The 19650-nt window shown below is 45.3% G+C and overlaps 1 protein-coding gene across 7 annotated transcripts in view; it reads left to right on the forward strand.

Annotated features, from left to right (window-relative positions):
• The window catches only part of APBB2 (amyloid beta precursor protein binding family B member 2), a 318379-nt gene that overhangs the window by 211455 nt on the left and 87274 nt on the right, over positions 1 to 19650 (forward strand). For 4 of the 7 annotated variants that reach the window (XM_037138053.2, XM_037138055.2, XM_053672306.1 and 1 more), the window contains 3 exons: positions 8314 to 8376; positions 8767 to 8852; positions 8973 to 9033. In XM_037138053.2, the coding sequence (XP_036993948.2) occupies positions 8314 to 8376; positions 8767 to 8852; positions 8973 to 9033 (210 nt within the window). The remainder of the gene's footprint in view (positions 1 to 8313; positions 8377 to 8766; positions 8853 to 8972; positions 9034 to 19650) is intronic. The other 3 variants (XM_037138057.2, XM_037138058.2, XM_053672308.1) reach the window with 2 other exon arrangements.

Consider the following 19650-nt stretch of genomic DNA (forward strand, 5'->3'; position numbering starts at 1 on the left):
GTCTTATAATTACTGCATATCTTATTATCCTTGGGTTCATCCAATTGCACAGAGAGGCTGTCTGTAAGAATAACCCTTGAGAGCCCTTAAACGCTTAATTTCTATTTTTAAAAAAGAATCTGTTTATTTAGTATAAGTGACATGATTTTAGAAATAATGAGCAGCATAAATTTCTGTTACCCCCGAGGAAGAGATTTGAATGTTTAAACAAAGAATTGAGGCACTAAAAAATTCTGTCCTGGTATTTATTAGTATAATGAGTCCTACGGTGAAGCTTTGTGAATCCTGATAACAAAATAGCCAAGAGAATTACATTTGGAAAAGGTCACAATTAAATAAGGGCTTTTTTTTTTTTTTTTGAGAAAAGTGATTTGATGGCTGAAACCAAGACATTTCTGCTTTTTTCTGACAACAGTCTTTTGTTCTTTAAACAACGCATTTTTTTTTTTTTTTGCTTTGGGGGCGTGGAGGACGTTTGAACCGCATCCCTTACCTGCAGAGATCCCCCGTGTAGAATATTCGCAACCACCATCACCCTTCCTGTAGGAAACAAGAGAAAGATAGCTTGTTTCCTTCATCTTTGATTGTTTACTTGCTCTCCCCTGGGAGGAGGAAAGCCTGCATTCCAACCACATCCTGCCTTTTCCTGGGCTTCAGCATGGCTTACCCAGCCTGGGCCTAAGAGTCTCCATCTCTAAAGTGCGGGGCTGGGGTGAGCCATATCCTCACTGGTAGGCAAGGGCTGTGGTTTTTTCGTACTTTTCCCCCATAATCAGGCACCTGCTTCAGTTCCGCTATTTCACACAGGATTTTTTTGTTTATCACCGGGCGATTTTGATATCATTTTATTGAAGCATCGTATGCCTTCTCCCTGAACAAATTCCACTCAATCATTCGTTCGTCTTGTGCTAGGTGCACAACCAACACAGCTCTGGTGCTCGAAGAGCTTGGCTCCAACTAGAGTCCTCTGCCCATCCCAGCCTAGTTGCCACTCCGCGTGTCTCCCCGGGCCACAGAGTGGCCTCCCAGGATCCGAGCTGGTCAGGATGCAGTGTCTGCCCTCACTGAGGCACAGGTGTCCTCTCTGTTTCTTACCTGTACATCTTTGCTCCTGGCTTCATTGTGACTCTTCAACCATCTTCACCAGTGAGAAGTGCCAGGGTGGGAAGGGATCACCCGACACCAGTATCCATCGATTGGAGACAGGGAAACTGAGGCATGGAGATTGGCAGCTACACCGGGTGTAGGGCCCAGAGTTCCTGAATTCTCCTGAATTCTGGGCCAGAGTTCTTCTCACTCCTCTTCCTTGGCTCTGGGGTTTAGCCTACTCCTCTTTCGTGTTGTCCCAGAGGTGAGGAGATGAGAGTGACTTTGAGATCCTCTTTCTGCTCAATGATTCTCCTATGCTCCTTGGAAGAAATGAAGTCCTTTTTAAAGCTTGCCTCCCGGGATCAGGGTTCGGTGTGGTGGAGTCCAGGAGGGCATCCCAAGGTTTCTTTGGCTCAGATTTTCATTTCTTTGATTAATATGGTAGAATTTCACTTCCATGTTTTGGAAACAATGCAGCACCAGTGGGCAGCTGGCCCGGGGAGAAGTGTCGGGTAGCAGAGTCCACCTCTGATCCCCGAGCTTCTTTCTGATGCCCCCTTCGGCCTCTTCTCACCTCTCCGTGCCTGCTTCCTCCTTCTTGTCCACGGGTCAGGGTCCCTCCCCATGGCCCTCTCCCCGCTGTCCTTCCTAGAGTGCACAGCCCCCAGCTGCTATTTATGACTCGTTGTGGCTTTCCCGGTATTTTCATAAACATCACCTCATTTGTCCCTTCAACACCCTCCATGTGGCAGACAAGACCGCTGTTAGGTGCCGTACTAAAGAAAAGAAGTAGCTGAGGTTCAGTTCTTTGCATAGGCACGCAGCTGGAGTTGGGGTGGGTGTGCATCCAGCTCTCACTCCAGATCCTGGGCTCTGCCCAGGACTGTGAATTTCCACCAGGCTGTTGGTTCGGTTCCTCTCTTCTATTGCTAACCATGACATTGTTTTTGACAAGGTCTTGTCCTTCCAGGGACCTTTGTTAATGGATGTGTAGTTTTTGAAGTCTCAGGGGCAAGGGGGTAAGCAGGTAGAGAGAAGAGGAAGGGGGAAGGGCTGGGGAAAAGACCCAGCCTGCCCATACCCAGGTATGCAGATGCCGCAGTGGCTATTTAATCGGCAGCACAGGGCCCGGCTCCCACCTTATCACCCTACCCCTCATACAACCCTATGCCCCTGGTACTGTAGCTGTCATTCAAGTTTCACATTTGACTACGCTGAGACTCAGAGAAGTGAAGGAGCTTGTCCAAGACCACGTGCCTAATTCCTGGTGGAGGCAAGCTTGAATGAAGGTCTGTTGGCCCCCACCCCTACCGCCAGCTTCGCTCCACAGTGTGCATCAGGAGACTTGGAGAGACTGGGGTCTCTTCACCTCGCCCACAGGGAGGGCTGTGTCATGCACTGAGCCTTCTAGAAAATGACCTGTGCTGGTAACATTGCCTCAAGTACTAATAACAGTTAAAGGGAAATGATACCATTGCTTTGATTCCAAAATAGAGTCTATTTCAACTAATTTGGAAACATGAGAGAAAGCAAAATGTTAAGGGAGAGAAGAAACTTGTAATATGTCATGCTAGAAATGCATATTTTATTCAGCTTTTCTTGGAGCTGTCTTTTAAAAAAAAATCAAATAAGTGCCAAATCTGTTGACTCAGCTTACAAAAGTTTAGGACTGAAGGCTTCCTTACAGTTTGACAATTTTACATATCACATTCCGGAGTTTACTGGGGAAGTGTTAAGCACAGCGGATAATGTTTCCTCTGCACATGCCGGCAGTATTTTTGAAAGTTTATAAACTGGCCAGGAAGCATTTGCTGCTGAGATTTGGCCTGTGAGCATCTCCCCCCAATCCACTGATTTGTTCCAAATTACTTAGATGTCAAATTTTAGAAGAGGGAGCCACACAAAATATTTTTTGAATAACTATTACCCCGTACGCAAGTCTTCCTGTAACTTTTCCAACTGAAGGTGTTCTTGGTTCCTTAAGAAGAGAGTTTGGAGAAGCAAGGGGGATTTTGTTTGGGTTGTGGAATTGCCTTTCAAGGTCTCAGAAGAGCAATCTGGAAGATGAAAGCTCTCAATAGTCCAGGTTATAGAATTGAGTCCCCTTAGTGGGTCTGTCCTAGGATGGCCTCTGCCATGTGGTTGAGAAGGGTGCCGTGCCCCCGGAGCTGGGTCAGCCCCCCCCTTCCCCAAGGCACACTGGCTCTGGGGGGCTAAGGCTCCAGGGCCCTCCCAGGACTGAGCATAATCTCTGTAATCATCACTGCAGCCTGGGCAAGGTCAAGGCCAGCACCAGGGGAACATGTCCCCGGCTCTAACTCTGGCACCAGATGTCACTCTGCTGTGCTTCCTGAAGGATCGCCCACTGGGAGGACCTTACCTGTGGAAGATGGTCTCTGCTCTTCCTCTGCCCCCCCTTTTCCCTGCCTCTGTGTCTGTGTCTCGGTCCCGCCTGCCTTATCCTCTCTCCTTGTCTTTTTGTCTGTCCTGCCACATCGCACTCCTGACTTCCAGACGACAGACTGGGGTGGCTACAGACTTTCTGGAGAACCAAAGAATCTCTGTTGGGTTGTGGCTCAAAAAAATGTATTAACTATAATACTGTATTTTCTCCTTCTAATTAAAAAGAATTAGATGAATAGAATATGTAGTTCTTAAACTTAAAACAAATTGCTTTTGTCTTCCATTGTCCTTAATTATAAAAAAGACAATTATGGTTCCTCATGGGAGAGAGAACTTTTTTAAACGAGTATTTTTAAATATAGAAGGGAAAAAACCCTTTGACCTAATCATAACATAAAATGTTAGTTTCCATTTTTCCTTACTTGATTTTTGTGTGAAAGGGTTTTTTTAGGAGTACCCATGTTATTTTAAGTTTTTGCAAAATCACTGTGTACGACCTTTGTTTGAGTCTGTCCAGGGTGATTGCCGGCGCTGGGCCAGCTGACTCGCGTCTGCAGAGGCTCAGGGCCAGATTCACGTCGGTTAGAAATGTGATCGACTTTTACTCTGCAGGGACCCTCTCGTCCAGAGTAAATACATTAAACATTTTTAAGCCACACACACTGACAGAGAACTTTTTATTAAATGCTGAAAGTTTTTCTGCATACTTGTTTTTAAAAATACTCTTTTTTCACCCTTGCCAGTTCCAACAGTGTCTCTTGAGTATCGTTAGCAATATCAGATCCTTTTTGTCAGACGTCCACCCTTTGAAAAAAAGTCTCCACAGAAACACAATTATCTTAGCCTTCCTAATTCATCATCTGATATCCCTTGTCCAATTTGACTTAAATGAAAACCCAGTATTGCTCACATGTAAACCGTGATGATGACTTTGGGCTAAATAGGATTATTTTCTTTTTGAAAAAGAAATTTTAGCTTAAAATTTTATTTTCTACTTGATCTCCCTACAGTGGTGCTGTTAAACTTGTTTTGGTCATTGACCCCTCTGAAATCATGAGAGAACGTGGGGAACATCTCCCCAGGAAAACACACATGAACAAGCCCACACCCGTTCCGGGGGCTCACAGGGGTTCCCGGCTGACCCGGACGACTCTCCTATGTTATTAATTTTCTCCCAGTGAAAACTGAACACTGCTTTTAGCGATGGAGCAGAAGAGAGCGGACAGGCTGGCCAGCCCCCTATTCTTTTAGTTAATACAAGAGATTCTCTTTAAAAAGTAAATACAGTGGTCCAAGTTCTAATTTATTTTGAAAAACCGCAGATCAGGTGCCTAGTCCAAAAAAGAAAGCAAGGACACCAACTGTGCGAAACAGATCATGGGTAGAAATTTTGCAATGCGTTCACTCTCTTAGAGTCCTGTAGAGTTAGGTTAATGCATAAAGATGGGATAAATGAACTTGGCTGCTTCTACTCTGAGTGGTTTTAAAAATTATATAATTTTAAAGATCTATATAATTTTTAAAGATTATATAATTTTAATGATTTTACAATGATTAAAAGTTATATAATTTTAAATGATACCCAGCGAGGTTATTCTTTAAAATCGAAGGAGAAATATTGAGCTTCTCAGACAAGGAAAAGCTAAAGGAGTTTGTTACCAGCAAACCAGTACGGCAGCAAATATTAAAGGGCTATCAATAATCACCTTAAAGGTAAATGGCTTAAAGGCTCCAACCAAAAGACACAGGGTAGCTGAATGGATAAGAAAACAAGTATATGGATACATGCTGCCTCCAAGAGACCCGCCTCAGATGGAAAGATACACACAGACTAAAAGTAATGGGATGGAAAAAGATATTTCATGCAAATGGGAAGGAAAGAAAAAGCTGAGGTAGCCATATGTATATCCAACAAAACAAACTTTAAAACCAAGGCTATAGTAAGAGACAAAGAAGGACACTACTTAATGATAAAGGGAATGATCCAGCAAGAGGATATAACCCTCGTAAACATTTATGCACCCAACACAGGAGCACCTAAGTATGTGAAACAAACCTTCATGGACATAAAGGGAGAGATCGGCAGAAATATAGTCATAGTTGGGGATTTTAACACCCCTTTGACTTCCATAGATAGATCTTCTAGGCAGAAAATTAACCAGGAGACAGCGGTCTTAAATGACACACTAGATTGTATGTGTTTAATCGATATCTTCAGAGCATTTCACCCCAAAGCAGCAGAATATACACACTTTCAAGTGCCTACAGAACATTTTCTGGATAGACCACATGTTAGGACACAAAACAAGTCTCGATAAATTTAAGAAGATTGAAATCATATCAAGCATCTTCTCTGACCACAGTTTGATGAAACTAGAAATCAATCACAAGAACTCCAAAAACACACAAAGATATAGAAGATAAATAACATGTTATTAAATAATGAGTGGATCAATAATGAGATCAATGAAGAAATCAAACAATACCTTGAAACAAAAGGAAATGAGAACGCAAGAATTAAAAATCTGCAGGGCACAGGAAAGCAATCCTAAGAGGGAAATTCATAGCATTACAGGCCTATCAAAAAAAAGCTCCGATAAACAATCTAACTTCCCACCTAAAGGAACTTGAAAAAGAACAACAAACAAAGCCCAAGGTGAGGGACATTGGAATGATCCATGCAGAAAAATGAAACAATATCACTTTCTTACATCACAAACAAGAATAAATTCAAAATGGATCAAAGAATTAAATGTTAGACCCAAAACCATTAAAATCCTAGAAGAAAACATAGGCGGTAAAATCTACAACATTGCTTGTAGCAATATTTTATCTGATATATCTTCCCAAGCAAGAGAAATGAAAGAAAATATATACAAAATTGACTACATCAAACTAAACTATTTCTGCACAGTAAAGGAAACCATCAATACAAGAAGACAACCCAAAGAATGGGAGAACATATTTGCTGATACATCTGATAAGGGGTTAATATCCAAAATTTATAAAGAACTTACAAAACTCAACACCAAAAAAGCAACCCAATATAAAAATAGGCAAAGAACCTGAATAGACACTTCTCCAAAGAGGGCCAATAGGCATGAAAAGATGTTCAATGTCACTAATCATCAGAGAAATGCAAACTAAAACCATAAGGAGATACCACCTCCCACTGGTCAGAATGGCCATCAGCAATAAATCAGCAATCAACAAATGCTGGTGAAGATGTGAAGAAAGGGGAACTCTTTTGCACTGTTGATGAGAATGCAGCCTGGTGCAGCCACTGTGGAAAGCAGTATGGAAATACCTCAAAAAATTAAAAATGGATCTGCCTTTTGACCCAGCACATGATCCCACTTCTGAACCCAAAACACTAATTCGAAAGGACATAAGCACCCCTGTGTTCATTGCAGCATTATTTGCAATGACTAAGATATGGAAGCAGCCCAAGTGTTCAGTAGATGAGTGAATAAACTACGGGACATTGACACAACAGCATACTACTCAGCCATAAAATAGAAGAATATTTCACCCTTTGCGGCAGCATGGATAGACCTGGAGAACATTATGCTAAGTGAAATAAGCCAGTCAGAGAAAGACAAATGCCATATGATTTCACTCATATGTGGAATCTAATGAACATTTTGAACTAACAAGCAAAATAGTGACAGACTCATAGATGGAGAGCAGGCTGACAGCGGTGGGTGGGGGTAGGGGTGCGGGGAGTGAGGAAAAAGGACTCATGGACACAAAGGACACTGGGGTGAATGCGGGGAAGGAGGGAGTAAGAGGCAGAGAAATGGTGATGGAAAATACAATAAGAAATAAAATTTAAAAAACAGAAATTTTATTAACATTGTGAGCAAAAGTTGTGGGTCACGTTTCCCTCCCATTTTCAAAGAACTTTAGTTGAAAAGTTTCCTTTGTTGATGATTTATCATCCGAGAAAAGAGCTTTGCCCACCGTGTCCTTGTGACAAATTCATAAGGATGTCCTGGCATTACATCCCCAAATCTTAGATGAAAAATACTTGACTGTTCACTCAAGCTAGTGGAAAATTTAAAATATTTCCTTCTTGAACGTGATGAATCGAAGTTGTTGTTTAGATTCAAAGATGCAAGAGTTCTACCCACAAGGCAAGGCTTCATGCTGTGTTCTATGATTATATTTAGTGATCAGATATTAACTTGTGACAAGGCTGTGTGTCAGAGGACTCGAGCTTTTTATGAGTTAGAGGAACTTGCATTAGCTTGATCAGGGCTCGTTTAGGTTTGGTTAAGTCTCAGCATGATGATGTCAGCCCGTGTTCCTCATTCACTCTCTTTCCTCTTCATTGTCCGTTTTTGTTTTTTTATAAAAATGACTTGACCACTCAGCTCTTCATCTGCTTAGCCATGGGCATTCCTGGTTCCAAACCAGCACATCCCACCCCTGCCTCAAGTTCCGTTTGGTCAGTGGGAGAGAAAAGGGTTCCTATGAAGTCGGGTGTGCCAGCCATTTAATATTCGGAAGCAGTTCGGAACCACATTTAGAAAATAATTTCTCTGTCTGCTAATAACATTTAGTCCTTTGTTTTGGTGCATAAGTGCCAACTCTCTCCTCCTGCCTGGTCTGCAGGTGATAATACGGATCTAGATAGAGAGAGGGAGCTGAGGAATTGCTCTTAGAGTGAATTTGTTCCCTAACCCATCCTGTGAATATCAATGCTAACAATGCTGTCTCGTGTTTTTTTTTCCTTTCCTTTCCTTTTCTCTTTCTTTGTTACCCCCCACCCCTTTAAATCAATGTGCTTTCTTCCTGTGTGAATAACTTTATGTCTAGAAACAGCCATGGAGTGATTTTGCTGTTCTGAATGGGGGAAAGATTAATAGTGACATTTGGAAGGCAAGTATATTGTCAGCTTTAAGATCATGTAATATTTTGTTCTTTTTGCATGGCTGGGGCTGCACCTTTTCCTTTGCAAACATTATGCGTTCTGCAGGGATGGAGTGATGGGGCTTCTTGCTAGGCATGTCCAGCTTACACACGTGGCCTTTTTTGTTGGCGTCTGCCATTGTGAATGACTTCGAGCTGAGTGCCCCAGGTTGCCTGCTGTCTTGTGAGCTGCGCCTCGAATTGAGGCAGCATCCAGCAGCCCTCGCATGCCTTCTCCCACTGACATGACGCTCGTGCGCCCTCTGCTGCAGGCTGGGAGGGCTCTTGTCCCTCGTGATATATGAAGCCACGTCACGGCCCTCTCCCCTTCTCCACTAACAGACATCTGTTTTCCTCCAGGATTTGCATGCAGCCACGGTTAACCCGGACCCCAGTCTAAAAGAGTTTGAAGGAGCAACCCTGCGCTATGCATCTTTGAAACTCAGGTAGGATGCTGGAAGGACCAGCCATGATGTATGGTTTTTTTTGCCTCCAGAGTTTGCAGTAGAATTCTAAGTCCCGTTTTCTGTTTTGTTTTGTTTTGTTTCTTTGTTTTTTTTTTCTAGAAATGCCCCACATGCTGATGATGACGATTCTTGTAGTATCAACAGTGACCCAGAAGCCAAGGTTTGTAAAAACGTGCTTTCAGCAACTCGATTATAGTCTTGCATCAAAGTAATGACTTTGGATAATGGCCCAGTTTTACAAGCCATCACCCCAGAGCCACTTATTAAGTAATTATCGCTCGATCTGCTTTCTTTTCTAATCTCCCCGACACTTAAAGTAAATCCCTAGACCAAGTTAGCTTTGGGAGGATTTCTGTAACCGTCGTGACTGACTCTGCCTGTATCTTGTACATCAGTTCTTTGCACAATGTAACAAATTAAAATTATTGTTTGACTGGGTGGGCTTCAGAAGCCTACAGGGTAAACCAGGTTCTGCCTTGCAGAGCTGAACAGGTGGAACGAGATCCCTCACACCTGCCTCCTCCAGGGCAGCCTCACACGCAGGTGAGGTGAAACCTCTTTGCCAACCCTGTCATAAACACGACGCATTTTATATTGGAAAGTGAGAGTGACCCTTTGCCTTTGGACTTCTGGTGGCGTACCAGCAGAGCCAGTGCTATGGGCATGGGGTCCTGCCGTTGACCAAGACTCTGGGCTGAGGATCAGAGCCCCAGGCCTGGGGTGTAATGCAGTGTAGTCGCCACCTTGAAATTCTTAATAATTTTGTCTTTAAGTCTGTGTGTTATTAAGTGAAGCACAGTGGGGCACTGGAGTGTGCACCAGCAGGGAGAGCCTTAGCTTATGCATTGTCCTGCCACCTCCCTACCCCTGTACCCACCCAGTGACCTCTGTTGCCTTCCACACCTGTAGGAGCTCAGGTGTGAGCATGGGGAGGGTTGGTGTTGGGCACCTGGCTCCATGGCATCTCGAGAAGGGTCAAAGTGGTCTGCCCAGCCCAGGCTGACAGCACCTGGGGTGTTTAGTGGGTGGCTCTGTGGGGGTGAAGCCTGCCTACTCTTGGTCTAGGTACCTGCCATGTCCTGGCACAGAGGTTGCAATAAACTTGAGGGAGAGCTGCCTGCTGTGGGTTGGGGGTTGGGGGTTGGGGGTGGGTGAGTCCATGGAAGAGGGGGATTCCTGGCTCAACTTCCCCAGCCCTGGCCAGGACACACTGTATCGGTCCAGCAGCTAGTGGGAGGAGGGAGCCCACAAGATGATGGCCTATGGGGTGGGCAGGGCCCCGGGCACCTGCGATGCTCTGCACCCTATGGGGTGGGCAGGGCCCCGGGCACCTGCGATGCTCTGCACCCACCCTATAAGGATCTCCGTGTCTCGCAGAACATGACATGAAATAACCAGAAAAAAATGAAGTTTCATGTTTTAAAACTTTTACAGCATTTTTTTCCTGCTCTTTTGAACCAGGGGCCCTAAATTTTTGTGTTGCATATTTCATTTTTATTTGAAAATCAGGAAGCTGGTTCTAGATACTTTCTCTGGATCCCAGAGATCTGTGTCTGTGAATAAAACAGCAAGTGTGTTCCCTTAGCTGCAGTTACACCTAGCGGGTTCAAAACTTGATTCCTTTGCCAGAAACTGCCGCATTGCCATTGGTTCTGTAAGACTTGGGGCTCGAGCTGAAATCTCGGCTGCTCCTAGTCTGCTCGGCTCTATTCCAAGTACAGCCTGATTGCATGGAGGCTGCGGAAGAACCAGCAGTGTTCTGAACAGGCCTTGGCCTTTAAAGACAAATTTCATGGCAGGGAAGGGAAGCAATAAAATAGGAAGGTGGGGTGTGAATGATGTGCTTTGGTACCAGGTGTTTCACGAGGGCCATCGCACAGGCTGGCGAGGAGGGGTGAGCGGCCGCAGTGTCTTTCTCGCTCCTAAGGGCTGGGCAAGAGATGTCTTATCTGTGTAAAACCGATAAGGGAGGGCGGAGAGGGAATGAACATGGAACTGGTACCAGAAACGGAAGCCTGGTTGAGGTACCACTGAAGTAGGTGCTTTCTTTTTCCCTCCAGTCGCATGGCTCACTGGATTCTCTGCCTGCCACCTTTCTGTGGCCGGCACGCCTGTTCCCACACCTGTTGTGAATTCGTTCATGTTGATAAGAGGGTTCCACTTTGTCATAAGTTACTGAAGTTGTACTTAGTTCTAAACCAACAAGTACAGGTACTGTGTACGTGTATATCCTACTTCGTTCCATAAATGGTATGAGAAGACTTATGTGAACAAATGCTTTCTTGAAACGGCACAGAAAATATTTGCACTGAAGCGTGAATGACGTGAATCTCTGCGAGGGCAACTCAGAATCTTGAAGGGACTTCTGCAAAGTACGCCAGCTTCTAACTGCCCCGCCACCCTAGGTCCCCATGCTACAGAAAGTCACTGTCACTGTTGAGGACCCTGAGCATATTGGGAAGGGAAAAGGGTTTCCAAACCCCACTTGTCATGAGTCACAGTAGGCAAAGTGCCCCAGTTCCTTATGGAATGTGATGGTTTTTCTAGTACCTCCTTATAAAATCGTTGTGATAGTGAATATTTATTGAGAGCTAACTTTTTGCCAGGCATGATTCTAAAGTCTTTATTTTTGTTGAGTCTCATCTTCATAAAACTGTAGTTGGCCAAGTGCGATCTCCACATCACAGAGGAGGAGACTGAGGCCTGGAAAGTTCCACAGCTGATAAGCAGTGGAGTCAGGATTTGAATCTGGGCCATTCGACCCCAGAGCCCGTGCCCACAAGTCTGTGTAGAGTGGCAATTTTCAACTGTTTTCATCCTGTGGCACATATAAACTAATTACTAAAATTCTGCGGCACACCAAAAGTTATTATATTTTTTGCCCGTCTGACAAAAAATATGTATAATGTGGACTCATTCACACTGGACAGCTATTGTTATGTTGGCTGTTGTCATTCTTTTTTATCTGACAGTCTAACAAAGAAGAGGTCGGTGCCTCTGACTAAAGAGTGAGGTATCGCATGTTTTAAAAATCTTGCAGCATGTCGGTTTAAAAATCCCTGGTCTAGAGAAAAGTCTTGCTTGTAGCTCTAGTTAGGTACCCCCAGCAAATAATTTTATCAGTGTCTTCAACAAATTCCAAACGTTTGTAGATAAAGGGAAATTTGGATATTACCTGTCAGAATTTCATAGCATTAGTCATCGGAACCAAAGGACAGACACGCGAGCAAAACTCGTTTTCAGTGAACCAGTGCAGGACTGTGGACAAGTTTGCAGGTCCGCCACGAGGCAGAGGTGAACTCCAGACTCCAGACGTGCAGTGGGCGTGGCCGTGTTCAGACCCTCCTCGGCGGCATAATTGCAACCGGTCTCAAGATGAAGGTGGAGCCCACACTAGTAGGAAGCCCGGGGCTGGAGTGGAGATAGTCGGCATTGCTGGTGATTGGCAGACCCACTCAGGTGGCACCACCAGGCACTTGGTGGCGTTGATGTCCCTCTGTGGATGCCCAGGTGTCTCGCTGCATTTCCCCTCAGGTTGCTGGTCATGCCACCCATTAGGGAGTTGGGCCAAGCAAAGCCTTGTGAGGAAAGCCAAGATGCTCTTTCAGAATTACAACTATTTCAAAATCCAGCAGTGCTAAGTGCAATTTTATTTTATTATTTAACAAATGTTGAAGAAGTCATTGAGTTTAGAACTGATTTTAATGCCGCCACTTTGGAGAAAAGCCTCCCCCCCCCCCCCCCCGCATTTACCCCGAGTCACTCCTCACTCAGCTACTGTTGCCCAGGGCACTGAAGAGGGAGCACATGCCAAGAACCGGGGTTTTCCAAACGCTCAAGCTCCGTAGAAGTGTTTTCTTTAGATAAACATTTACATTTTTCAGTCTGCCATGGATTAGGAAACGGTATACCCCACTCCCCAGCAAGCAGAAAGAATCTTGTCTTTAGAAGAAAAATATTTCATTTCATGAACCATGAAATTCTAAATATAGTCCCTGAGGAGTGATTACTAAAAAGATTATTATAGAAAATGTCTTCCTTATTTCCTGAATGCGATCTACATGCTGAAAACATCAAAACTATTTTTAGACCGTCGGGATGGGTCTAAAAATAGACACTTGGGGTCCTCACTGGCCACCCTGAGTCCGCGTGTCTTGATCATCTTTAGCTCAGTGAAAACTCGAAACTGGAAAACTTGAAACCGCCACAGCAACATAAAAGGACTCTCTTCTCCCCCCTCCCTCCACCTGCCAAAAAACAAAGTAATTTTTATAACTCTGAAATGGTTTTTGAGCCTACCTAATTTCTTTAATCCTCACCTGAGGATATATGTTTATCGATTCGAGAGAGAAACATCATTCAGTTGCCTCCCACTCCCAGCCCAACCGGAGATCAAACCCGCAGTCTAGTTATGTGCCCTGACCAGGAATCGAACCCCCAACCTGCAGAAGAGTGGCAAATATGCAATTCCTGCATGTCCTTCAGCTGGCTTTTCCCTAATAACATCTTCATACTCATGGCACAGTTGTCAAAACTAAGAAGTTAATAATATTGATACCGTATTATTAACAAACCTATGGATACATATGCGTACAAACCTTATATGCATTTTCCCTTTTTTTTTTGCTAATATCCTTCTCTTCCAGCAGAGATACTACATTGCATATCATGAGCTCTTTAAAAGTCATTTCACATGTTGCTCTCTACAAGGCTCAGATTTGCCATTCTCGATTCCATTATAATAGTCCGTGTAATTTAAAGTACCATAGTTCATCTAGGCACCCAGGGCCACAGGAGCAGTTCCCAGCACTGGAGAGCGGATCTGCAACTTCATAAAAGTCGGTGACTTTTTTCCTTTTAAATTATTGCTTTGGTGCAGGTTGCTAAGGCTGATGTTACCAGGTCAAAGGCTATCGGTTTGTAGCTTGCCACTTATTACAAAGTCGCTTTCAGAAAGGCTACGGCAGCACGTAATTCCATCAGTAATATCCTAGAATACACCTCTGTGCCCACTGCCCGCTTTACTCCAGGCTTTGCCACTTTTATTTTTTCATCTTTGTTTTATTGCGTGTGAGCTGCTATCTCCCAGTTTCAAATCTCCCCTTCTTACATTGTCATCGAGACAGGATGCTTCTTACAAAGCTGTCTGTGTTTCTTTCTGTTCTTGGCTGTCTTTTCCTCTTAGTGTTCTGTGCATTTTTCTAGATTAAAAATTTTGTTGTGGAGCCCCGGCTGGTGTGGCTCAGTGGACTGAGCACCAGCCTGCGAACCAAAGGGTCACTGGTTTGATTCCCAGTTCAGGGCACATGCCTGGGTTTCAGACCAGGTCCCCATTGGGTGCACACAAGAGGCCAGCACACACTGATGTTTCTCTTCCTCTCTTTCTACCTCCCCTCCCCTCTGTTTGAAAATAAATAAATGAAATCTTTTTAAAATTTTTATTGCGGAACAACTCTAGATTTACAGAAAAATTGCAAAGATAGCAAAGTGTTCTCTTGTACCCACCACCCAGCTTCCCCTCATGTCTTGTCCCGCACGACCTGGCACCTTTGTCAAAGCCGAGGAACAGACGCTGGGACAAAGCTGAATACCTTGTTCTGATTTTTACCAGGTTTTCTTTTAATGTCTTTCTCTCTGTGGCAGGATCTGGTTCAGTATACCACATTGGGTCCTGTCCCTGTGCATTTTTAAATTCAGAACTTTATTGTTATCATCTTAAATGTTTTTGCCATCATTATTTTTCTTTTTCTTTTACTTGTCGACTCGAACATCTTAAAAACTTTTGTGTATTTAAACCTTTTGTAAACACTTGCTTCTCATGCTTCATTGATTAAAAAGGCAACTCCTTGCCCTGTTTGGGTGACCAGATAGCTTGCATTTCTGAATTCCTGTTATTTTATAGTCTGTTGTCTCTTGTGGCTCATATGCTTTAACACCATAAAATTCGAGTTTTGCTCTGTAACACTTTCCATTTCTTGTAGCATGTGGTGCAATTGCTGGCCAAATGCTTGATTAGAATTACCAACGCAGAAATAAAATCTTATAGTTAAATTGAAGCAAACTTAATGCTTTGAAAAATATGTACTAGTTTCTTCTCATTCTTTCCATCCTTTGTGTCTCTCTGCTAAGACTTCTGTAAAGGAGATGTTCTGCCTCCTTGTGGACAATATTGAAAATTGCATCTTTAAAGAAATGGCCTACAGCTACATTTCATTTGGAATCATGGGATTACTTAAAGTTGAACGTGACCATAGAGATGATCTGATCTAATGGGCCTCTTTCACAGGTGAAACATCTCCCCAGAAAATTTGAGCAAATGACTCCTAGGGTTGCACAGCTAGTAGTGGAGATGTCGTTCAAAAGTGGGTCTGCTGGGCCTCCACCCACAGAACTACCCTCCACTCATAGTGACTAACCTCAGCTTCAGGGTGTCTGTGGGAGAGGTTTTTAGAACTTCATTTGGAACACTGGTCTTTGAAATGGATAGTAAAGGAACTGGGTAAGGAAGACCGTATTGTCCCAAGCATTACATTTTCTGGGAGTCCACTTCCTCACCCGTAAAGTGAATGTGTCATCATCTCAGAAGCCACTTCTACTTCTGGGTGATTTTAAGGTTCCTAATAGAACATAGCAGTTTGGATCCATGGCAGCGGGTGATGAAAATGCTCAGCCCGGTCTGGCGTTGAATCTGGAGAAGGAGAGGGAGAGCAATTTGCTCTGGAGGACGTCCAGGACTGGACACCAGTAGCTAGTGCAGGTACTTAACATGCAATTTTCCTGTGAATGCGAGGCATCGTGATTATTTCCCCCATATGTGGATGAGGAAGGGATGCTTGGACAGATTAAATACGTTGTTTTCTCCCACAAATTAATTTGTTTTCTCCACATAGCTAGTAACTGGTGAAACTGGGATTCAAACTCAGATGCATTCCACTCCAAAGCCCAAGAAAGTGCCATGCCCACCCACTCCCAGTCACCGCTTCCCTAAGCCTTAAGGCCTCCCTGGCTGCCTGGGAATTTGGGTGGAGGGAGCAGAGATGCTGGAAGCAGAGATGCTGGTGGGGGGACTGGAGCATCCCCACCCTTCTTTGCACCACCGCCCAGGCTCACGTGGCCCGGTGCTCGCCGTGGCTTTCAGACTGTACATGCTGACACATTCAGTTGTTCTGGGTCAGGGCGAGGGACCACATTTCGACTAAGCTCCCAGGGAACCCTGGTACTGCCGGTCTACTCAACTACGTGTTTAGCAGTGGTGCCAACAAGTTCGAAACCTGATAAGTGAGGCATCGTTTCCTGCCAGGACGTAGACACAGTCGTCTACACCAGCCTTCCGGTTCTTTCACTGCCGTTTGCGTCAGTTCAGCTGCTCGTGGACTTTTGTCCGGATGCTGTGTTTTGTGAAAGTTTTGCTCTTCTCCTTATTCTTTTGTTGTAACCTGCCCCAGATGGAGACAAAGGGGAAGGAGATGGTGCAGGTCAGTTGGACAGTAGGTTTGTAGAGGACGGTTCTGAAGTGAATGGTGAATAAACATGGGATTCTAATATATTCATCTGTGAGCTGTATGTGTGCGCTCCCTTGGTTCCTATTAGCATAGATTTTCATGGAGTAATTATATTAGCGGCTACTGACTAGATTAGTACTAATATATAAACAGGAAGGAGTAGGGAGTATCTTTTCTCATTCAGATTTATTTCTGGTCTGTGTAGCAAATTCATTATCATTACTTAGCATTTATATGGGATTTTATGTCTTCATGTAGTTCTTATAATTGATTTTTATTCATGTGGAACAGGTTTTTTTCTTTCAGAAATCCTGGTCCATCTGAGAAGTTTGGGTTTGATTTCTGCTGTAGATTTGTTAATAGCATCAACAACATCTATTGAATGCCTAATGCCAAAGGACAGGCTGGGTGGTATAACGGTTAAGAGCATGGACTGTGGATGCAGACTGCATGGGTTCAAAGCCAGGCTCTGCTACTTCCTGTCTGGATAGGTTACTCAGCCTTGGGCAAGTTTCCTTATCTGTAAAATATTAATTAGACTGGCCAGTTTCTAAGGCTTTTTTTTGCTCTCACAGTTTCTGATTCTGGAATTCTACTGTAAAGGAAGTGCTAGGTGGGGTCCGGGGCTCCGTGGTGTGGCCACACCCCTCTCCACCTCCAAGCGTCTGCTTCCTTGGGCATCAGATGACTGGTGGACCAGATGGCCAGGCCTCCAGGTTCCTCCTCTGTGGTGAGGGTGATAATGGTGTCTATCTCACAGGGCTGCTCTGAACATCCAGTGAGTTGATATATGGCAAACACAAGATATATGTCAAGTGCTTCACACTGTCCCTGGCACATAATAGGTATTCTTTATGCATTAGCCATTATTATTGTTCCCGTCACAGAGAGGAATAGACTCGTCCCCCCTCCGAGGGGCAGACAGCGCCCAGGCACATTCAGTGTGCTGTGCGGCACGAATGCTGAGCTGCCGCGTCAGGAATGGGCATCGCCCTGGCGGGGGCGGGGCGGGGGGCCTCCTGTGCTTCCCAGAAGGAGACAACGCCTCGGCCAATGAGTGGACTTGTGTGGCAACAGAGATGAGTAATTCCCCGTTTCCGTAAGTGTAAGGGCAGAAGATTTTAAAATAATGTTTTGTGTAAATGTGTGCTCGTTTGCAGCAAATGCTTTTAGGAACAGATCTATTAAAACGAGGCCCATCCGTATTTGTCCAGTACTGCAGATGGCACTGTTGCTGTTACCCGGTCCTATGTACTATGTAACGGGAAAGCAGCCATAGCTTCCAACAAGCCTGTATTTTGCTCTCGATTTTGTGGAATTTGGGAAGGGTTTGGGAGTGCAGTTCCTTTCTGATCCACATGGGGACTCCTGAGGCTGGAGGATCCCCGCCCGAGCTGCCTTCCTCACCCAGGGGCCTCCGTGCTCCTTGGCCTCTCCCAGGGCCTCTCTCAGGGGCTGTCTGTGTGGCTTGGGCTTCTTGCAGTGGTGGTTTCTGGGTAAGCGGGTGTGCTTCTCACGTGGTGTCTGGCTTCCAAGAAGCAGGAAGCCGAAGCCACCAGGTGAGACCAGGCTGCTCCTGGAAATGGCACCACATCACTTTGGCCACATCCTGTTGATCAGGGAGGACACAGCCCAGACCGACTTTGGAGACTTGGACTTCATCTCTTGAGGGAACGTGGCTATCTTTGGGATGTGCAGTCTGTGACAAGTGTCATTCCCGCACTTGAGTCATTCAACAAAAACGTCTTTAGTGAATGAAAAGCCTGATGATTAGCACAGTTGAATAAGAAACCCAGGCCCAGAGCCAGGGCCGTGCACACCTGTGTTTCGACTCCGGTGCACGGCTGTTAGACTGACATTCACAAAGAGAATTTGAGGACCATCTCACTCAAGCCCGGGGGAGGCGGCAGGAGTACAGAGAAGCAACGCCACCCGCCCGAGCGCCCAGCTGGCCTCAGAAGGGCAGGACCCGCAGCCAGGCTCCCCACCGAGCAGAGCTGGCGCTCGCTGCATCTTGGACACTGAACTGTTCTCTGGCCTTGGGTGCTCATTCGTCTCCTCGCTCAGAGGAGAGGTTTTCTGTTTGTAAAACTGTTTTCCTCCATTTATTTGCCAACACAGCCAAACAGTGCTGTGTTCCTGGCAGCACCATGGCCTCCTTTCCCTTATTAACTTCTGGTCACTACACTTGCCTGAATGGAGCAGTCGAGGAATTGGCAGCCGTGTGAGCCCCGAGCTTTGAAGGGTGCTGTTGAAACGCCCTGTTATTGTCCAACTGTTGGCAGCTGCGCCCTGTGGTGGCAGATGCCTAGAAAGGCTAATTAAGGGGAGGCCGGCTTCTCTCTTCCCAGGAGGAAGGCAGTGGGAAACAGGTGAGGTGTTAGGAAGTTTGGGGGCGGGGGGCAGGAGATGGGCACCCCAAGAAGGCCAGAGCAGCGGGTGCATGGAAAATTCCGGGCTGTGTGGAGCCCCTGAACGGAGCAGCCTCGGGCAGAAGCAGCAGGGGTGCATTCCCCTATCAGGGCTGGGTCCTCCAGGAAGGGCCCGCTGGCCAAGACCTGGGGACCCTGAAGCTGGCATTCCAAGACTGCCTGGAAAATTGCCAACAGACATTCAGCCTTATTCTCTTGGGGCTATTGACCGAGACCTTAATACCAGCACCAAAATCAAGATTGTAACATGAACAGGTCTTACTCTTTGCAGCTAATAAAATGTATAGAGAAATAGTGGTTCCATCTGCAGGAATGTTAGAACAGTTCCGCTGCTGAGCCATCTGCTAAGCCCTTGCAGCGAGGACTCCTGTTTAAAAGCTCATCAAGATCAGAGCCTGAGTTCCTCCTCCGTCCCTGGCTCTGCTGCTTGTAAGGAAATCAGTTGAGTGCCAGGCGCCCGTATTTTCAGTCCTTAAACTGCTACCGAGAGTGGCAGCTCTCCACCCTTGTCAGTAATGGATTCAGCGGCCATTCATTTGGCGCATACTTATTCAACAACGGGCTATGAGACCAGTCATACTGGAGAAGGGAGCAAAATAAAATACCAGGGCAGGCAAGATGGCCATCTCATTTAAGAATGAGAGTTACCGTATTACTGCAGTGACCGAAGGAAGGGTTAGTTTGCAGCTCTACAGGGGGGAGTCCCAGTCGCTTGGTGCTGGAGGCCGAGTTTGAGATCAGTTCTGGAAGCGGGAGCAGTAAGGATGTGATGGACAGCCTGTCTGTTGGAGGATGAGTGGATAAAGGAGCCGGTCAGTAACACAAGTCTTCCTTTCCTGGGGC

This window comes from Artibeus jamaicensis, unplaced genomic scaffold (assembly GCF_021234435.1).
Source record: "Artibeus jamaicensis isolate MK-2021 breed Jamaican fruit bat unplaced genomic scaffold, CSHL_Jam_final contig_76, whole genome shotgun sequence".
Lineage (NCBI taxonomy): Eukaryota > Metazoa > Chordata > Mammalia > Chiroptera > Phyllostomidae > Artibeus > Artibeus jamaicensis.